This window comes from Pararge aegeria, chromosome 27 (assembly GCF_905163445.1).
Source record: "Pararge aegeria chromosome 27, ilParAegt1.1, whole genome shotgun sequence".
Lineage (NCBI taxonomy): Eukaryota > Metazoa > Arthropoda > Insecta > Lepidoptera > Nymphalidae > Pararge > Pararge aegeria.
This window is the reverse complement of record NC_053206.1, coordinates 1,163,904-1,183,619: the sequence shown is the minus strand read 5'-3', so window position 1 is coordinate 1,183,619 and position 19,716 is coordinate 1,163,904. Positions and strand designations below refer to the sequence as shown.

Genomic DNA, 19,716 nt, shown 5'->3' with positions numbered 1-19,716 from the left:
GATTTGTAAAACAATCGGCTCAGTATCCAAAGACTTCAAGATGGCATCCACTTTTTTTTAATTCTGATAACAGATTCGTGGTCGGTGTCCACGCGGACGCTCAGATATCGATTTATAAAACAATCGGCTCAGTATCCAAAGACTTCAAAATGGCGTCCACTTTGTTTTATTTCTGATAACAGATTCGTGGTCGGTGTCCACGCGGACGCTCAGATATTGATTTGTAAAACAATCGGCTCAGTATCCAAAGACTTCAAGATGGCATCCACTTTTTTTTAATTCTGATAACAGATTCGTGGTCGGTGTCCACGCGGACGCTCAGATATCGATTTATAAAACAATCGGCTCAGTATCCAAAGACTTCAAGATGGCGTCCACTTTTTTTAAAGTTCTAATAACAGTTGTTGGTGTGCCCTGCGAAGTGTTTCTCTGTTTATAAGCAAAGGTTTTCCACTTATCATCAGCAGGGCTAGCACCGGCAGGAGGCAAAAATTATGTCCCCTGACTATAATTAACGTGTCCAGCTTGTTTGGTTGTACTTTTGTACTTATGGTGTGCAATAAAAGTATATTTATTCATTCTTTTATTTATTCATTCATTATACTAAAAATAAAGATCGTTTTTTGAAAGACCGACCAGGCGTGATACCAGTAACAAAGAATCGCGTAATATATCGTGTTATCTGATGATATATGATTGATTTATCTTAAAAAACTTTTTTTTATATTCGAAGTATTTATTTACAATTAATGAAACTAGAAAATCTAGCGATCCGCCAGGACAGGTGAAACGCCGAATTCAAAATGATGACGTCACGTCTATAAAACGTCATGAATTGTACCGCTTGTTGTTAGAAAACCTCTGCGTATATCAAGTGTATTGTGATTTTAAACTATCAGTAAGTTTTTTGGTATCAATACCAAAATCAATAATCTTTAGCTATGGAACGAGGTCTTAACTGAAGCTTATGGAGGGTAAAGGTAAGGAGGATCATCTGTGTATATGAAAAAGTGTCGTCAAAATGTATTAAATTAGGATGGCGCCACATTTGCATCAAGGTAACTCTTAAAAGAAGCGCCAAATATAAATATTGTTAGAGTAGGCTTGAAAAATAAACAAGGAAGTAAGGTTATATTTACCACAATATTTTGTACAACGTAAGTTGTTGAAATTCTCAATAATTAACTACTTTAGTCGATAATGACATTAAATTTTTTAACTCGGCATACTTCAATTCATCTACGATTGCTACATTCATACCATACCCTGTGCATCCACCAGCGCCATTGTGGAGGATTTTTGCACTGTTATTTAGCGCATACAACTGGACACTTTTTCAACTTTTCTCCCATATAAGATGACTCTCCTTACCTCTACCCTCCATACTGAAGCTCTAATTCGTCTATGACGTCATGAGAGCGGCCATGACACCCGGCGATCGTTTTAGCGGGAATTTTTTTTTTTAAATATAATTTTCCTATGACGTCACGAGTGCGGCCATGACACCCGGCGATGGTTTTAGCGGGAAATATATTATATTTAAAATAAAATTTGTAATTTATATGAACAAAAACTTTAATTTATGCAAAAATAAGATTTTTGTGGATATAATATATACTAACGATTATTTTTACATTATAAGGCAGTTTTTCTTAATCAGTCATCATGCCCATTTTGTAGATTATATGCACAGAACTAGGAACATACAGAATCCTCATTCAGCCATTATGCAGTGCATTGTGTCAAAAACAGTGAAAACGCTTCGTTAGCGTTGCTAGCTCACAAATTTCCCCATTTTATCATTTTATGGTAAACGTTTAAAAAACAAGAGGTAAAATAATTATTTACCTTTTAATTATTTTAACTGTAATGTTTCAAAATTCATTTATTTCAAGTAGCCCTACTTTATAAGCACTTTTGAAACGTCAAGTATGTATGTTCGTAGTGACTAAACTCCCATTACAAACATTTTTCTGCTTTTTTAAACGTTTACTGTAAAATCATGAAATGGGAAAAAGTTTGTGGTGTAAAGTGAAGAGGAGTGGTTTTTGATGCTTCAATATTAATTGTCTACTGGGTTTCTGTAACTTCTCAATTCTGTGGTTTATGCTTTTAAATATAAGGCTACAAATCTCAGAACCGCTAGTAGTAGTTGTATATTACCTGGTTAAGATTATTGTGGGCTCTTCTTAGACCAGGGCGTGTTTGAAACCCTCGTAGCTTTAGTTTTAAGTTAACGAATGCAGTTATCACCATCGCTAACCAGTGGCGTGCACTTCATACATGCACAAAAGCACTGCATACCCAAATTATTTTACATAAGTCGTATTGGAGGGGAATTTTTGCAGTTTCATTCAACTTTTGCTACTGTATGCATACTGTAAGAAACCCAGTGCACACCACTCTCGCTAACATTAGTGTAACATGTTAAATGTATGAACGCTTAATAAGTGCCTGTGATAAGGTCTACATGAACAAAACATTTTGAATTTTGAATTTTATATAATTATTTGAATGTCCTTTTAGCCTTCTGCTCTGCTGCGTCACTGGCTCCAATGAATGTCCTTTTAAGTTTATTTTTACGACTCTCCTTGTATTTGGCTGACACTTTCTCTGCTAACTTCGCTATCCTTTTCATGGTCATGGCTGGATATCTGTAACAAATAAGAAATATTACTTACTAATGTTTCATGGCTTCACTTGCCGGTGCTGTAACCCCATTTCCCTACTATTTTGACTGATATCAACTTATAAAACATAAAAATGACTTTTTATTTATATATCTAAGCATACAAGTTACCTGCACCCCAAAAACTCTATGTTGGTGAAAATTTGCGCCAGCGTGATGAGCTCAGCTTCCTCAAAGTCATCCTTGTGCTCCATCATGAAACTGCGACGGACTTCCCATTGCTCATCAGACTCATGCTCTGTACGCAGGGCATCAATGTCCACCGATGGCTTCATTTTGCTGTATATGTACATTGAAGTTAAACACTTTATTGTATGTTTTTATAGGCATATATGCAACTATATATGTTAATATTATTATTACTATTAAATTCTTTATTGCACACACAAAAACAAAACATAAAGAGAAACACATTTACGAATAAAAAATAATAAAAAACTAGTTTTGGGGTGTGCAAAGGCGGTCTTATTGCTACATCGATCTGTCCCAGACAACCTTTGGCGAAAGTAGTTCTTATAAGGTACGGGTTGGTGCTGCAATAAAAATTTGTGTTAATTTATATGCACCAACTTTCTCTCTTCTTCAGCTGTGTTTTACGACTTTGGTTGCCTGGAAGAGATCGCTATGTAGCAATAAGGCCGCCAACGTGTATACTTTTTGTTAAATTTTTATTTCTATATGTTTACATGGTTTACAATAAAAGTGAATTCATTCATTCATTCATTGACTTTGTAAACCAAACTGAAGTACAGAATAACTAATAAACAATATCTGGATTTTGTTTAAGCATAGAGTAAAGTCAACAGCTTCTGAGGGTGCTTGGTATTGCAGTGAAATAGGCGCAGTGTATTAAAGTTTTATGTGCTATTCAAATTCAAATTTTCTTTATTCATGTAGGCCTATCACAGGCACTTATTAAGCATTCATACATATATGTTTACTTAATTGTAAGGGGATGGTGATAAATTTGTTCCCCAACTTAAATGAAAAGCTACAAGGGTTCCAAGTGTGCGCTGTCTAAGTAGAGCACACAACAAACTTCGCTTTAGGTAATTTTTTTCTGTTATCAAAGCTTTTTTATCATTTAAGTAATCCATAAAATTATAATAAGATTAGGATTCCAAGATATAATCTATCCATCCAGCTATTTTTGTGTGATTGAGTAACATACATCCATGTAAACTTTCGCATTTATGTGTAGTAAGATGTTTTATACTGAAAATATAGCATTCATCAACATTTACAACAACCAAACTTAGGTTCTTTGCAAAGTTGAGTGGTAGATAATAAAGGCAATTTTTAGATTTTGTCATTTTTAGAGTTTTTTAAACTAAAAGAAACATATCAATTATTTAAGTTCGTGCGAATGCGCGCATAAACAAACACTATCAGAGATTTTTAAAAGTGGTCAGTGGAGACTGGTTACGTCATCAAATAATCTTTCAGAAGCTGTATGGTAATCAGTCTTTGCCGGTCATAAAATAATCGAAAAACAACAACATAACATTTTAGGTTAAGCGAGGAAATGATGAGAAAGCGTTCAACTAAATTTTTAAGAAATCATAATTTATGTACCTTTATAACTGTTTTGACTGAAAAATTGAAGCCAACTAAGTTTCTCCAAGATTTTGCCAGTTTGTTATGTATTATCCTGTAAGTGTAATTTCCAATGAAAACAATCAACAATGCTATTTTCAATTTCTATTTTTTTCATTCATGATTGTTTGACAATAGTTTGACAGCAGATTTTTTTAGTTTAGTTTAGTCTTTTCGAGCTTAAAATTCCTAACGGTCGCCGACGAACAGTTATAAGTGCGTGAACAGAAAACTATAATTAAGTTATATTGATATGTTACAATAACAACTTGTAACTATACAAGTTGTAACATAATCATTTAAAAATGAGCAAAAAAAAAACGCATTTGTAAGTATTCTGTGACATCTGACAGTTGACAGTGACTGTGAAACATAACCTAAAATTACAATCTAATTATTTTGTTTATTCCCCAAAATCTAAAACCTTCCTAAACCCAAAGAAGAAGAACCTTAGAGCCAAGTGTGAAGTTGTGATTGTAATCCTTTGGAAACTTTCGACCATTTACAACGTAGATTTACAACGTGGATTTATTAATAAACCAAGTAATTAGCCTATTCATATTTATTATTTTGATAAATCTTGGTTTGGTAAGCTATGTTTGAAGCTCTCAGCAAAGAACGAGACAAGACCAGAGAAAATTCGTAAATTATAAATGATCTTCTGACGACTTCCCTGGCTCAACAAAAAAGTGCCGCTAAGCGATTTAGTGTTCAGATGCGATGTCGCGTAGAAACCGTTTAGGGGTATGACTACCATACCCTAACTGGTTAGCCTGTTACCATCTTAGACTGCATAACTAGCCACCAGGTAAGATGGCAGTCAAGGGCTAACTTGTAGTGTAGTAAAAAAAATTAATCCCTTAATCGGCTTACACGCGAACACTAAATACCTTAGCGGCACTTCTTTGTCAGTAGGGTGGTAACTAATTACGGCCCAAGCCTCCCACCAGACAAGAACAAAGAAAATACAGAAATTATAAAATTGCCTCTTCGGGGAATCTGACCCGGGATTAGCGTTGTGAATTTAAGTAGGAGGTACTTAAATACACAACGCTCACCGCTGCACTATGGAGTTTGTCTCACTACACAGCAGTGTCTAGTCCAAGACTCATCATCATCATCCATCATTTGGCTGCGGGCGTCAAATTCATAGAAGAACTCCTTACCCAAGAAGCATCACCACCCCGGTTCTCAGCCTTACTCATCCACTCACTCCCCATTACTCACTTTATGTCGCCAGTCCATCGACCAATACTCACTACTCTATAATTTAATTTCAGCACCAATTATGCCAGAAACATTAAAAATACACATACAGTTTGGCGGTGGTGCAGAATTACTCTTCGACAAAGTTAAAAAGAGGGAAGTGGAATTGCCAGCGTTAAAGAAATATTTCCCTGATTGCCAAACAGATAAATGGACCATAAGAGAACTTCTTTTATGGATAAAAGATAACCTTTTGAAAGAACGACCCGAGTTGTTTTTACAGGTAATTAATGTCTTACTCCTGCATCTTCTATATGATTCCTAGGGTAATTTTGGACCTGCCAATGCATAGGCTTAAAGAATTGATAAAAAACTTCTTAATGACAAGGTTGCTTGGAAGCATCTCTGCTTGCTTGCAACTCATCATCATCTCTTACAAAATAGAAAAATGAAAATTGTTAAAATGTTAAAATCATGTAAATTGTTGATGTTGGAAAAGAGCAACTGCTGAGTTTCTTGCCGGCTTGTCGGTAGAAACTGCCTTCCGAACCGGTGGTAGAGTCACACAACAAACAGACGGACTTGACGTTTCAAAAGTGCTTATGATACCTACTTGAAATGAAGGAATTTTGAATTTCTAACTGCAACGATAAGATGTCCTTTAACAGGCAGCCAGGCAGTGGCCATCAATGAATACAATTGCTTTGTAATAAACTTAGGGAAAATTTCTCACAAAAATCATTTTATTTCAAAAATCAAGTCTGGACAAACAAACATCGGCCTTATTCACAGGATTACTCAGTTTGGTCTTTGTTTACAATGTGATTCTAAAATGCCTCATTCACTCAATGATTTCTCCTTCTTTTGCTTGCGGCTCAGGTTCGCCTGGTCTCTGGGGTCTACAATCTATTGTGACGCAGCTGTCTAGATCTCCCAGCAAGCATTGGTCGCCTTCAGGAAAAGCTCAATGATTACATAAGGCCTATGTTTATAGGATGATTCCTAAGGGGTGTAGTTATAGGATTGTCACACAATAAGGAATTTATTCACATAATTATTTTTTTTTTGTTATCACCATCTCACAGTATAGTTAATGTTGAGCTATGAAGTAAACGCACTTCACACCCTAGCCTTTTTATCATACATGTAATCCTTAATATTATAATAGTATTTTTCTATAAGCTTACGTTTTATACACAAAAGATATACAATTACCCTTAAATGAATTACTAATTTTATGCACCCTAGTAAACTGCACTACAAGTTTATTTTTACTTCTAATATTAATATTGTTAAGAGTCCACTCTCTTTTTAAAATTTCTTATATGTTTATGTATGTTAAAGGTAAAGGTAAAGGTTCTCAAAAGTATGTGGAGTCCACCAATCCGCACTGGGCCAGCGTGGTGGACTACGGCCTTAACCCCCTCTCATTGTAAGAGACCCGTGCCCTGTAGTGGGCCAGTAATGGGTTGATATGATGACGATGATGATGGTTACTTGACGGTGTAATAATGTCTTGTTTACAGGCTGTTTCAATAAGGCCTATGTTTATATTTGTTCACTGGGTGATTCAATAAGGCCTATGTTTCGACTTTTTTTTTTTTTTTAATCTTTATTTAAAGAGCTTTGTCGTCAATGCGACTATGCCGCTCTGTTAAAGCCACTAAATTATATTTAACTTACCGCTACATTATATAATTTTTTTTTTTTTTTGATAATTTGGATGATATGTTTCCTAAAACTATATTAATACCGCCAATAGATATAGAGTATATACAATTTGTATTAAGAATGGAACGTCTCATGGACTCATTCTGAACACATTCCATCAAAATATGGAATACGTCTTCCACCACACCACATTCTGTGCAGTTGGGTGTTGAAGCCTTACCCATTAAATAGGCGAATTTATTTAATGGACTGTGTCCCGATCGTAGTCGTAACAAAACTACAGTGTCCCTCCAATTCATTGAAGTGTCTCGAATCCAAGGAGTCATCAAAAGCTCAGTTTGTATGGTCTTGTACCAGATACCCTTTTCTTTTGATCTCTTGACAGGGAGATACAATAAGGCCTATGTTTCGACTTGTTCACAGGGTGATACAATAAGGCCTATGTTTCGACTTGTTCACAGGGTGATACAATAAGGCCTATGTTTCGACTTGTTCACAGGGTGATACAATAAGGCATATGCACAGGGTGATACAATAAGGCCTATGTTTTGACTTGTTCACAGGGTGATACAATAAGGCCTATGTTTCGACTTGTTCACAGGGCGATTCAATAGGCCTATATTTCGGATTGTTCACAGGGTGATTCAGTGAGGCCAGGAATCTTGGTGCTGGTGAACGAGGCCGACTGGGAACTCTGCGGCGAGCTTGCATACGAACTGCAGCCAAACGACGTTATAATGTTCATATCCACTCTGCACGGGGGATAATATTAACTAACTTAAAGATTTATTAAATAAGTTTTATTTATACAAAATGACTTTATTTTTAATGTTCCTCTATTTCAGTCCAATGCCAAAATGAATCAATTTTGATAATTGGTCCCGCAAAAAGTACAGGTTTCGCTTTGTAACAATTACTTGTTGGATTTTAAGTAAACTGTTACAGTAATTTTATAAAGTGGGTAAATAACTAAACACTTGATAACTATATACTCGTATTTGCGAGTTATTTTGTTAAATTGATAAGGATTTTACAAATAACCTAATAAATATTAATTACTTAATAGATAGTTTTCAAGAAACAATTAAAATTATATTTAATTAACAACCAATGTTCATGCCATTGAGTTGGTGGGTATTTTGATATAGATACGGGTGCATTATCGAAACACTTTAGTCTTAGTCGTTTATCAAAATAAATCTTCTATCTTCTTCTATATATATAAAAATAATTGCTGTTCGTTACTCAGTAAAACTCAAGAACGTTTGGACCGATTTGGCTCTAGGTCATTAGGTCTAGGGAAGGTTTAAACGGTGCAAAAATAGTGATATGTTTAAAATTATTCCGTACGTACGTGTGTTTGTCACCTAGCTCCTCCTAAGCAGTTGGATCGATTTTTATGAAATTTTGTTTGTATGTTCCAAAGGATTACACGGTGTTGGTTTTAAAACACAAATGGCGGTAAAAAAAAGCCAAGACGACGTCTTTCGGACCCACTAGTAATAAATAAATACCTATACTACGACAATGCACACATCGCCATCTAGCCACAATGTAAGCGTAGCTTGTGTTATGAGTACTAAGGTGACTCATAAATACTTTATGAAATTACATTTGACATAAATATAAATCGGGCCTTATAGTTACCTACTCGGTGGTAAAGTCGCTCACTTGCCTTACATCGCGAGGTCAAAGTTGACGCGATCGCGACGGCCGACTGGCGCAGTGGGCAGCGACCCTGCTTTCTGAGTCCAAGGCCGTGGGTTCGATTCCCACAACTGGAAAATGTTTGTGTGATGATCATAAGTGTTTTTCAGTGTCTGGGTGTTTTCTATATATTATAAGTATTTATGTATATTATTCATATAATTATTCATCAGTCATCTTAGTACCCATAACACAAGCTACGCTTACTTTGGGGCTAGATGGCGATGTGTGTATTGTCGTAGTATTGCGCCAATCTGCCCTTATAGTTACCTACTCGGCGGTAAAGTCGCTCACTTGCTTTACATCGCGAGGTCAAAGTTGGGGGCGAAACACTCCGTTTCAAATCTTATTAAACTGATTTCTATCGATTCCTGTTGTATTTTGACATACGACCATGTCTAACCACCCCATGCTTTTGGTTCAAAGACAAATATAAGTACAAGGCGTGTATAGTTCATTCGCTAAAGATTTGCGCGCTGTTATAGCGGCCGCCGATTCTTTTCGAAAGGCGGGTGTCGGCTACTTCGAAGACTCTGCACGTACTGTACTACCGCAGTTTACCCACATGTATCTTAGAATTCATTGAAACTAAAACAAATTATTCGTCTAAGTGACAATTAAAAAAAAGAAAGGCTATAAATATTTGATTGATTGAAAATCAAAACTAACCAAACTTCAAAACAGAATTTAATATCATTTCTATGGGATGAACCTGGACCATTGAAATACGAATGACCAACTAAAAGAATATTCGAAATCGGTTTATAAATGACGCAGTTCTGAGTAACAAACTCGCTCCTTCTTTTTTTGACGACAGTTTAGAATTGAAGTAAATGAGTCAACAAAATATATTTTTTATTTATTTTTATTTAAACTCTTTATTTGTATACCACAACATTTAAAATATAACAAAAACAGAAACATCGAAAGAAGTAGTAATACAAAAGGCGGCCTTATCGCTTAATAGCGATCTCTGCCAGGCAACCTTAGAATTAGGAAAAAAAAGAAGAGGAGAATAGACTGCTGGTGGTACAAATATTAAAATACATACATGCAAATAACTACATGCTAATACATAAACTAGTGTGCACAAATAGATAAAAAGTAAATAATATAATAAATAAATAAATATAAAAATAAACTAATATATATAATAACAACACTTACATAATTAAAAACTTTAACATACAATAAATGAGTAAGTACATATATACATACTATTAAAAGTCGTTAACAATATAATGGGCCTTAACTGCTCTTTTAAATATCGCCAGTGATTTGGATCGTCGTATGCTCAATGGAAGCGCATTCCACAATTCCACAGCTCGTACGCTAAACGAACGCTTATAAAATTTTGTCCTATGATAAGGCATACACAGCGTCAGCGCACGGCACGATCTTACACCAGATTGCTCACCAAGAAAAGTGAACTTCTCTTTTAAATACGAGGGAGTATTTTTATTGAATGTACCTATTTATTTTCGCATAGTTTTCAAATGGAAGGGAAAGTCAGATTTTTGTAAGTCAGATCGTCCGCGGCTGTGTTGTCACAAACACTATACAAAGATATCTTCATGGATTTAGGTATACTTAGTGTAGCCAAAAAAGATCCTGCTTTATAGGTACTGAAATAAATAGACTAGCTATTGACAAAAATACGAACGTTCCGTAATCTTTGACTCCTAACTCATGACTGTTGCGATTCGATTTTCGGATGGCTCGCCATGAGAAGAGCCCTAGGGCTTGACGACATCGGGGCATATAGCAATTGTTAGCGAGATTTCAAGGGGGGGTGTAACCCTGCACGTATAAATGCGATAAACTGCAAAACTTTCAACGCACGAACTGTATGAGGGGTGGATCAAACAATCATAATTCAATTTGTTGATTTTGATGCAGTTTGCAGTTATACAAATAACTCTCTAACTAGCTATCGTTGCGGGCTAAACGCTATTAGAACTTAGAGCCCTGGAAAGCTGTTGTTATTTCGTAAAGAAAACAAATAAAATAAAAGAACCGACTTTGTTACACAACTGCAAACCAAGAAATAAATAATTAAAAGTCCGTGCCATTATTTACTTCAGATAAATTATTTACTTATATAACTTAAGTACATTATATACTTATTAATATTATAAATAGTTGATAAATAAATAAGAAAGCAAAGCAAAGCAAAGCAAAGCAAAGCAAAGCAAAGCAAAGCAAAACAAAGCAAAGCAAAGCAAAGCGATTGTAAAGCGATTGTCAAAAAAATTGGCTACTATTTTGGGTATTACGAGTAATTCAGATGGTAAGAAAAGAACGGGGAGACCATTCCGAAGGTGGGAAGACGACTTAAGAGCGACAGCAGGAAAACCCATGATTGCGAAGCATTAGGATTCTTACAAATATGCTAATAATTTCAAGAAGCAACCTTTGATTAACAACCAATGTTCATGACGTTGAGTCGGTGGGTATTTTGATAAATACGACTGCGTTATCGATACATATCAGTTATACAAAATTCAAAACACACATACATATCTGTTGTACACGACTCTACCACCGGTTCGGAAAGCAGATTCTACCGAGAAGAGCCGGCAAGAAACTCAGTAGTTGCTCTTTTCCAACATCAACATTTACAATCATTTTTCTATCTTGCGGGAGACGAGAGCGAGGCTGGATGCTTCCAATCTACCTTGTTATTGAGGAATTCATTAAATGTATAGTAACCACGCTGAAGTATTTTTTAATTGTATCTAGTGGTACCTTAGGAATCATGTTGTAAAAGCGTATACTCAACCCCACAAAGGAGTTCTGCACCTTTCGTAGACGATATGCAGATATCACTAATTTATGTCCGTTTCTGGTAAGCCGACTGTTAATATAAGCTTTTTGTTTATAAAAAGTAATGTTTTGTCTCACAAAGACTATTATTATAAATATATTGCGAAGCTACTGTAAGTATACCTATTTGTTTAAATTTTTCAAGAAGCGATTCGCGTGATCCAAGTTTGTAATATATTGATCGTACATGGACTCGAACGATGCAAAGATACCTCCCGGTGTCTTAGTCAAAAAAATGGTTAAAATAGGTCCAGTCCTCTTGGATTCTATTCGGTACAAAAAGGCGATAAAATCTTTTTTTTTAATGCATTTTAAATTTATAAAATTGATAATTCCTCCGAGTGTAGGTAAAAACACTAATAAAAAATATAAAAACTATAAAAAAGCAATGTGTCATCTCTTGTTTCAAACGTGTCTCATTGTAATATGGACCTTTGAAAAAGTAGATCGAAACTGCAACGTTTCCTACGAACCAGTGTGGGCATCAACTCAGTTATTTGCGAAAGTTTCACGTGTTTCATTCTTTCAATAAACTTATGGAAATTGCGAAAATAAAAAGCACTCGAATTCAACACAAATCCAAAATCTCTTCTCAGGATAAATCTGAGGGACATGAAAATTGGCTATCTAATCTCCAACTATGAGAAAAGCGCAACTAAGCGATTCACTATAAATTAATGCAATATCAATATATGACGCTAAAGTTTCAAGGAGAAATGACGGCCGATTGGCGCAGTTTGCAGCGACCCTGCTTTCTGAGTCCAAGGCCGTGGGTTCGATTCCCACAACTGAAAAATGTTTGTGTGATGAGCATCAATGTTTTTCAGTGTCTGGGTGTTTATATGTATACTATAAGTATTTATGTATTATATTCGTAAAAATATTCAACAGCTATCTTAGTACCCATAACACAAGCTACGCTTACTTTGAGGCTAGATGGCGATGTGTGTATTGTCGTAGTATATTTATTTATTTATTTAAAGTCGCTATAAGACTGATGTGAAAGGCATATACTAATTTCGGCATCGAAGGTAGGAGAGCCGTAGCTTAATTGGATAAAGCGCTCAGGCCGCGATTGCCAGAGAGTCGCAGGTTCAAATTCTGTCCGTTCCGAAATTTTGTATGCATTTTAAATCTATAAAATAAATAAAATCTTTCTTATGTATTATTAAGGAGAGATTAATGGAATCTAGTAATGCAAAGATTTAGTAAATTTACTTTATAAATTATAATTTGCAATATTTATCTCTTGAGTCCTTTGAGTTCAACCGTAATCTATATTGGCTTAAAATAACTGTACTTTCCTTACTTATAGTCAAAGAGATAGGTGAATGATTTTCTGTTCTTGAAAAACATTGTTGTAAAATTATTCGACCGCCGATTGGCGCAGTTTCCAGCGACCCTGCTTTCTGAGTCCAAGGCCGTGGGTTCGATTCCCACAGCTGGAAAATGTTTGTGTGATGAGCATGGATGTTTTTCAGCGTCTGGGTGTTTATATGTATATTCTGAGTTTTTATGTATATTATTCATAAAAATATTCATCAGTCATCTTAGTACCCATAACACAAGCTACGCTTACTTTAGGGCTAGATGGCGATGTGTGCTTTGTCGTAATATATTTATTTACTTATTAATTTCATAATTTTTGATTTTGTTTATTATTTACCTCTTTGATGATTTTGTATTTCTCGATGTCAATAAGCTTGTTTTAATGAAAAATATCTTTTTTTTATTTATATTATTATATTATATATTATTATATTATATATTATATTCTATGTAATTGTTCTTTTTTATGATTATTTTGTTATTGTTTAGTCGCGAGGATTTAGTGACGACGAAGATAATGGGGCTGGCTGAGAACCAGTGCTGCGCGTTTTAGTTTGCAGCTATAGTGAGCCAGCTCCTTTGTCACACATTTTTTTTTAAATTTTTATACTTTAACAATTATTTTATTTCACAAATGTAACTTTTTACACACTACGACAATAAATACGATTTTTTTTTCTTTCTTTCTTTCAAAATAAATCGGTGATTTTAGCGCTGGCAGTTACTTTGCCCAAATAATTAGTTTGACTAATACTAAAATTGCCCCGTTGCTTGGGCACTATGCCTCGATGCGGTGGTTTCGAAGAGGTGTTAAACATTTGGTACATAGGTTATTTTTGTTTATGAATATTTTGTTAAAATTAATTTAGAACTTTTGTAATAATATTAGTTTAGCGCTTTTTTGTATTTTTCAGCTATCATTATAATTAACTAGACAAACTCTTACGAGTACATTTTATACTCATATTGAGGAAAGTTGTATAAAAATATGTTATCCGCCATTTTGTGGCGGCGGCCATCTTGCACATATTTTCATCCTACTAATATTATAAATACGAAAGTTTGTATCGATGGATGGATGGATAGAAGTTTTTTTACTCTTTCACGCAAGAACCATGGAATCAATTTGGCTGAATGGATATAGTATACGGAATATACTCTGGATTAACACATAGGCTGCTTTTTATCCCGGAAAAATATATATATGGTTCGGCAGGATTCACGAAAAACAAAAAAACAAAACCGCGGGCAACAGCTAGTCAAACATAATTACGAACACTCGACTAATTCACCTTGCAAACAAAATAATAAATTTAAAATCGTTTGGAAAAAACGATGCCGCAGGCACACATACGCACAATCAGACATACACACACGCGCTCACCCAGAGACGTCGTTTTGGCGTCACGTCGGGAGTTAAAAATGGACTTTGATAAATTACTGCTGCCTCTTAGTCTATCTCGCCCGCAGTATAAACCCAGTGGCTTTCATTAATCTCCAGAGCTAGCTTTGTGTCCCGGCGATGCCTGGATTAGTTCTAGACACGCTTTGAAAGACGTCCGACTTAAATAGCCATAAAGTTTTTATATATTGGTCTGTGAATGTTAAATCTTTACAAATTATTATTATTTAACTCTTTACTAGCGGACCCGCGCGACTTCGTCCGCGAATGAGTCGACTTAAAAAAATAGTCGTATGTCCAATATAAATGAACCCTAGCTAAATCGATTTATCGCCCACGAAACCTCGAGTGTACTAAATTTCATGAAAATCGTTGGAGCCGATTTCGAGATTCCAATTATATATATATACAAGAATTGCTCGTTTAAAGATATAAGATATATGTATATTACATCAATAACATATATTCGAAAAAAAAAACCTTAAAAGAAAGCCTTATCGCTGATGATAACGACTAAGACATCGGGAGGTATCTTTGCATCGTTCGAGTCCATGTAGGACTGAGGTGCATCGATAATGCAGTCGTATTTATACCAAAATACCCACCAACTCAATGTCATTAACATTGGTTGTCAATTAAGTATAACTGATATTATTTATTTTGTTAAAATCCAAAATAAAATATCTGGCATAAAACAAATTACAGTTTTGCAAAGTTAAATTAAAAAAAATTGCATTTTAAAGTCTGACAGCCGACTGGCGCAATGGGCAGTGACCCTGCTTTCTGAATCAAAGGCCTTGGGTTCGATTCCCACAACTGGATTTTTTTTGTGGGATGAACATAAATATTTTTCAGTGTGTGGGTGTTTATCTGTATTTATGTATATTATTCATAAAAAAAATCATCAGTTATATTAGTGCCCATAACACAAGCTACGCTTACTTTGGGGCTAGATGGCGATGTGTGTTGTGTCGTAGTAAATTTATTTATTTATAATTATTATTAATTAGTTTGTATGGAAAAATAAATAAATATATAAATAATATAAATATACTACGACAAAAAACACATCGCTATCTAGCCCCAAAGTAAGCGTAGCTTGTGTTATGGGTACTAATATAACTGATGATTTTTTTTATGAATAATATACATAAATACTTAGAATATACATACAAACACCCAGAAACTGAAAAACAGTAGGAGTATAGCAAATTAAGCTTAATTTTGATAATATATCATGGATTTCCGCAAAGTAACTCCTGCTTCTATCCAATATCCAACTATCCAACACTGAAAAACACTCATGCCCATCACACAAACATTTTCCAGTTGTGGGAAACCCACGGCCTTGGGTGGGAAACACAAAGCACGACCCTGCTTTCCGAGTGCAAACTGCGCCAATCGGCCGTCATTGCACCAATGTGCTTCTTTTGATTTAATATTTTTACCGAGTGATTCTTTATGAAATGTACTTATGCACCCTTCAACAGTCTTTCGTAATTCCGTTGCACGTTGTATAACTGCCGTAACAAAGTATGAAAAAAAAAAATTATGTTATTAAAAATCAAAAATTATTAAAATCACGCATAAAAAAGTTTCTCCCTTTATAAGTTCTAAAAAAGCCTGGTACAGGCGACAGCATGTCTATCTTTTAAGGTTGACTTTTACGCGTACGACGTCGCGTCGGACCACTAGTATTTATATATATTTTATTATTAAATTTATTATTTTCTTCATTTTTTATGTATGTAATATATATATATATATATATATATATATATATATATATATATTTATAATATATAATTGCGATTTCCCGTCTCTCATTGATTATTCCAATAGTTAAGGTAGCCTGGAAGAGATCACTGTTAGTGATAAGGCCGCCTTTTGCATATAATTTATGTTAATGTAATTTATGTTAGAATTGATAGACAGAACAACCTAAAAAACCGTACAATATGTTAGCTATGGGACTTTCCCGGGGAAATTCCTGGAAAATATTAATAAACAGCAGAGTTCCGTAGAAATGGCAGCGGTAATGTGAGTACAAACAAAACGTTTATCTATTTGTTTAGGAAATCCCGGAAACACGGCCCGTTTATTGCTTATAGTGCGCTTGAAAGTCTTGATAGCAAGTGGAGTAGTGCTTTAAATGACTGAGCTGGTCTGGGGAACTTTTACCGCCATTCTTATTTCGCTGGTGAGCATTGCTGCAATTCTATATTCCGTTCTGAAGGGGATTGAAAAAAAAACAGATTGACGCTGTTAAAAAAAATCCTATTATAATATTAAGGTTTAAATTTTTGATAAAAAAGCTTGGGTATGAACTGCTCTTACGTCATAGCTAAACATTAACTCGACTGGGAGATTGTGATAACAAAAAAACCTGGCTAGGTTTGTTGTGGGCTCTTCTTAGACCAGTGCGCGTTTGGAACCCTCCTAGCTTTAGTTTTAAGTTAACGAATGCAGTTATCACCATCAATATTAGTGTAACATGTTACAAGGATGAACACTTAATATGGCCTAGATGAGTAAAAAAAATTGAATTTTGAATTTTTATTTGTCGCCAAGCGATTAAGTGTTCCGGTATGGAGAGTTTGCATAGATGATGCAAAGTCTCAGGGTTCAAATACCTCAATGGGTGTCCCACAAGGCTCGATTTTGGGTCCCTTTCTATTTTTAGTGTATATAAATGATCTACCGTACCATGTCAGTGGAATATACGACATTGTATTGTTTGCAGAAGATACATCTCTAATTTTTAAGACTGATAGGAGTAAAGATAACTCTGACGAAGTAAACCGTGTTATGTGGCATGTGTCGCACTGGTTCACAGTTAAAAACTTACTTTTAAATGCAAAAAAAACAAAGTGTGTCGAATTTATCGTACCAAATGTAAAGAAAATTGATAAAAATATGATGATAAATGGTGAATCACTAAAAATAGAGACTTCCACAGTTTTTCTGGGCGTGACCTTCGATAATAAGCTACAGAGGGGTGCCCATATAGATTCACTAGCGGGTAAACTAAGCTCGACTGCCTACGCAGTCAGAAAAATTAGACAGATTACTGACGTAGAAATAGCTAGGCTTGTTTGTTTTGCGTACTTTCATAGTGTTATGTCCTATGGAATATTGTTATGGGGCAAAGCAACTGATATCGAAACTATATTTGTATTGCAGAAAAGAGCTGTACGGTCAATATATAAACTTAAATCACGCGATTCCCTCCGTGAGAAGTTTAAAGAAATAGGCATACTTACTGTAGCTTCACAATATATTTATAACAATATAGTATTTGTAAGACAACATATTAGTCTTTATAAACAAAAAGTGGACATAAACAGTCGACTTACAAGAAATGGTCATAAATTAGTGTCATCTGCATATCGTCTGCGAAAGGTACAAAAGTCATTTGTGGGATTGAGTATACGCTTTTATAATATGATTCCTAAGGTGATTTTGGACCTGCCAATGCATAAGTTTAAGGAATTTGTTAAAACACATTTATAACAGCGAGGTTACTATACAATTGATGAATTTCTTAATGACAAGGTTGCTTGGAAGCATCCGGCTCCGCTTTCAGCTCTCACAAGATTTGATTTTGATAAATTGTTGATGTTGGAAAAGAGCAACTGCTGTGTTTCTTGCCGGCTTTTTCTCGGTAGAATCTGCCTTCCGAACCGGTGGTAGAGTCAATACAAACAGACAGACTTGACGTTTCAAAATTGCTTATATTAGGCCTACTTGAAATAAATGAATTTTGAATTTGAATTTGAATTTTGGTACGATGTCGTATAGAAACCGATTAGGGATCATGGTATTATTAGTAGTAGTAGTACTAGAGATTTGCAATAGAGCTCGTCCGGGGAAGTACTACCGCCAAGATTATTTCTGCTTCTAAGCAGTATTGCTGTATCCGTGTGACAAGTGTTGAGGGTGTAATTATAGGCACATGAGGCCAAACCTCGGGTTGACACAAGACGCCAATTTGTAGAACGTGTTTCTTGCATGCCCTGGGAACTTTTGCTTTGTTTGTAGGCGTTGTTTTGAGTAATGTAATAAAAGAGAAAGTGTAAGTATCAAAACGATGTAATCTCAATACACACGTGTTTCCATAAAACAACACCCTAGGTGTCTTTTTACTCCATTTCGCCCCTACCCTTTGAAGAAGGTCAATAATTATGGCGCTGTGATTATAATATGTACATATCGAGGCTTTACCGCCGAATTTGCGAAAAATTTTAGAAAAGATGTTTTATTTTTGAATGTAGTAAAGCTTATTTTGAAACAAATTTTATTTGTCGGTTAAGCTATTATATATGTGTGTGTTATTATTTTTATTTGTGTCATAATATTTTTCATAGAGAGGCCTACTTGAATTAAAAATTAAAAAATAAATAAATAGGCGGTAAAGGCTCGATATCTGTGAGCGTGTCTGATTATTTATATGTATATTATAAGTATTTATGTATTAGATATACATAAATAATTATAATATACAAATATATATATATAATATAAAAGAGAAAGTGTGTGGGTATGTTCCGTATAGGCTCCGAAACGGCTGGACCGATTTCAATGAAACTTTCAGGGAATCTCCGGATTGACCTGGCGAGTAATCCTGTAAAATTGGTAACGATCGGAGCACTCCTATTTTTGAACTGTTAAACTGTCAAATACAGCTTTTATTTACTATGATGATATTCTATTGTTGGGTGTACATGGGTGTAGATAATGATCTTCACCCGCTCGAGTAGAGAATAGAAGAGAATGAATACGGAGAAAAATAAATGATTTAATATATAATGACACTTAAATAAAAAATTTAATGATGTAAGTTTATTGTTTAAATAAAATAAAACAAAATCTAGCCGCTAATAAAGCTTTTTATATTTATACTTTATTCCATTACAAGCTAGCTGTAATTTCATCTGGTGTTAAGTGATGATGCAGTCTTAGATTTTAACGGGCTAACCTGTTGTTTAGCAGTTTTTGACGTGACAACGTCTTATAATTCGATGGAGCCGGCTGCACGCACGAAAAAACATGACGTATGCGGCGTTACCTCGCTCTGAGGCGTTCCATTCAAGGCTTGAAGTGCAAGCGAGAGCGCGGAACGAGCAACAAAGAGGCATAGTCGGCCTCCGCGTTCGACATCTGTCTCTCTCCTACTTGAGTGAGCGATGCGTCCGCGTGGACAACTTCTATACAATAATACATTTACATGTTTTCGGCAAGGATGAAGTGCAGTGAAAAGTGAATGTAATGTCAATTGTTTATAGCAACG

The 19,716-nt window shown here is 35.0% G+C and overlaps 2 protein-coding genes across 3 annotated transcripts; one reads left to right on the top strand and one right to left on the bottom strand.

Annotated features, from left to right (window-relative positions):
- Positions 1-1,956: 1,956 nt before the first annotated feature.
- LOC120635830 (partner of xrn-2 protein 1-like) lies at positions 1,957-4,522 on the bottom strand. Of its 2 annotated transcripts, XM_039907000.1 has the most exons (3): positions 4,265-4,522; positions 2,801-2,968; positions 2,507-2,654 (listed from the first exon to the last, which is right to left on the bottom strand). In XM_039907000.1, exons 2-3 carry the CDS (start codon positions 2,962-2,964, stop codon positions 2,507-2,509), a joined length of 312 nt encoding a protein of 103 aa, XP_039762934.1. In that variant the 5' UTR covers positions 2,965-2,968; positions 4,265-4,522. The 2 variants fall into 2 exon arrangements, with proteins under 2 accessions (XP_039762935.1, XP_039762934.1); XM_039907001.1 differs by lacking the exon at positions 4,265-4,522 and having other exon boundaries at positions 1,957-2,654; positions 2,801-2,964.
- Positions 4,523-4,635: 113 nt separating this feature from the next.
- On the top strand, positions 4,636-7,970 carry LOC120635829 (ubiquitin-related modifier 1 homolog). The gene is made up of 3 exons (XM_039906999.1): positions 4,636-4,828; positions 5,566-5,774; positions 7,801-7,970. The coding sequence occupies exons 2-3, from the start codon at positions 5,574-5,576 to the stop codon at positions 7,927-7,929; spliced, it is 330 nt and encodes a 109-aa protein (XP_039762933.1). The 5' UTR covers positions 4,636-4,828; positions 5,566-5,573; the 3' UTR covers positions 7,930-7,970.
- The last annotated feature ends 11,746 nt before the right edge of the window (positions 7,971-19,716 follow it).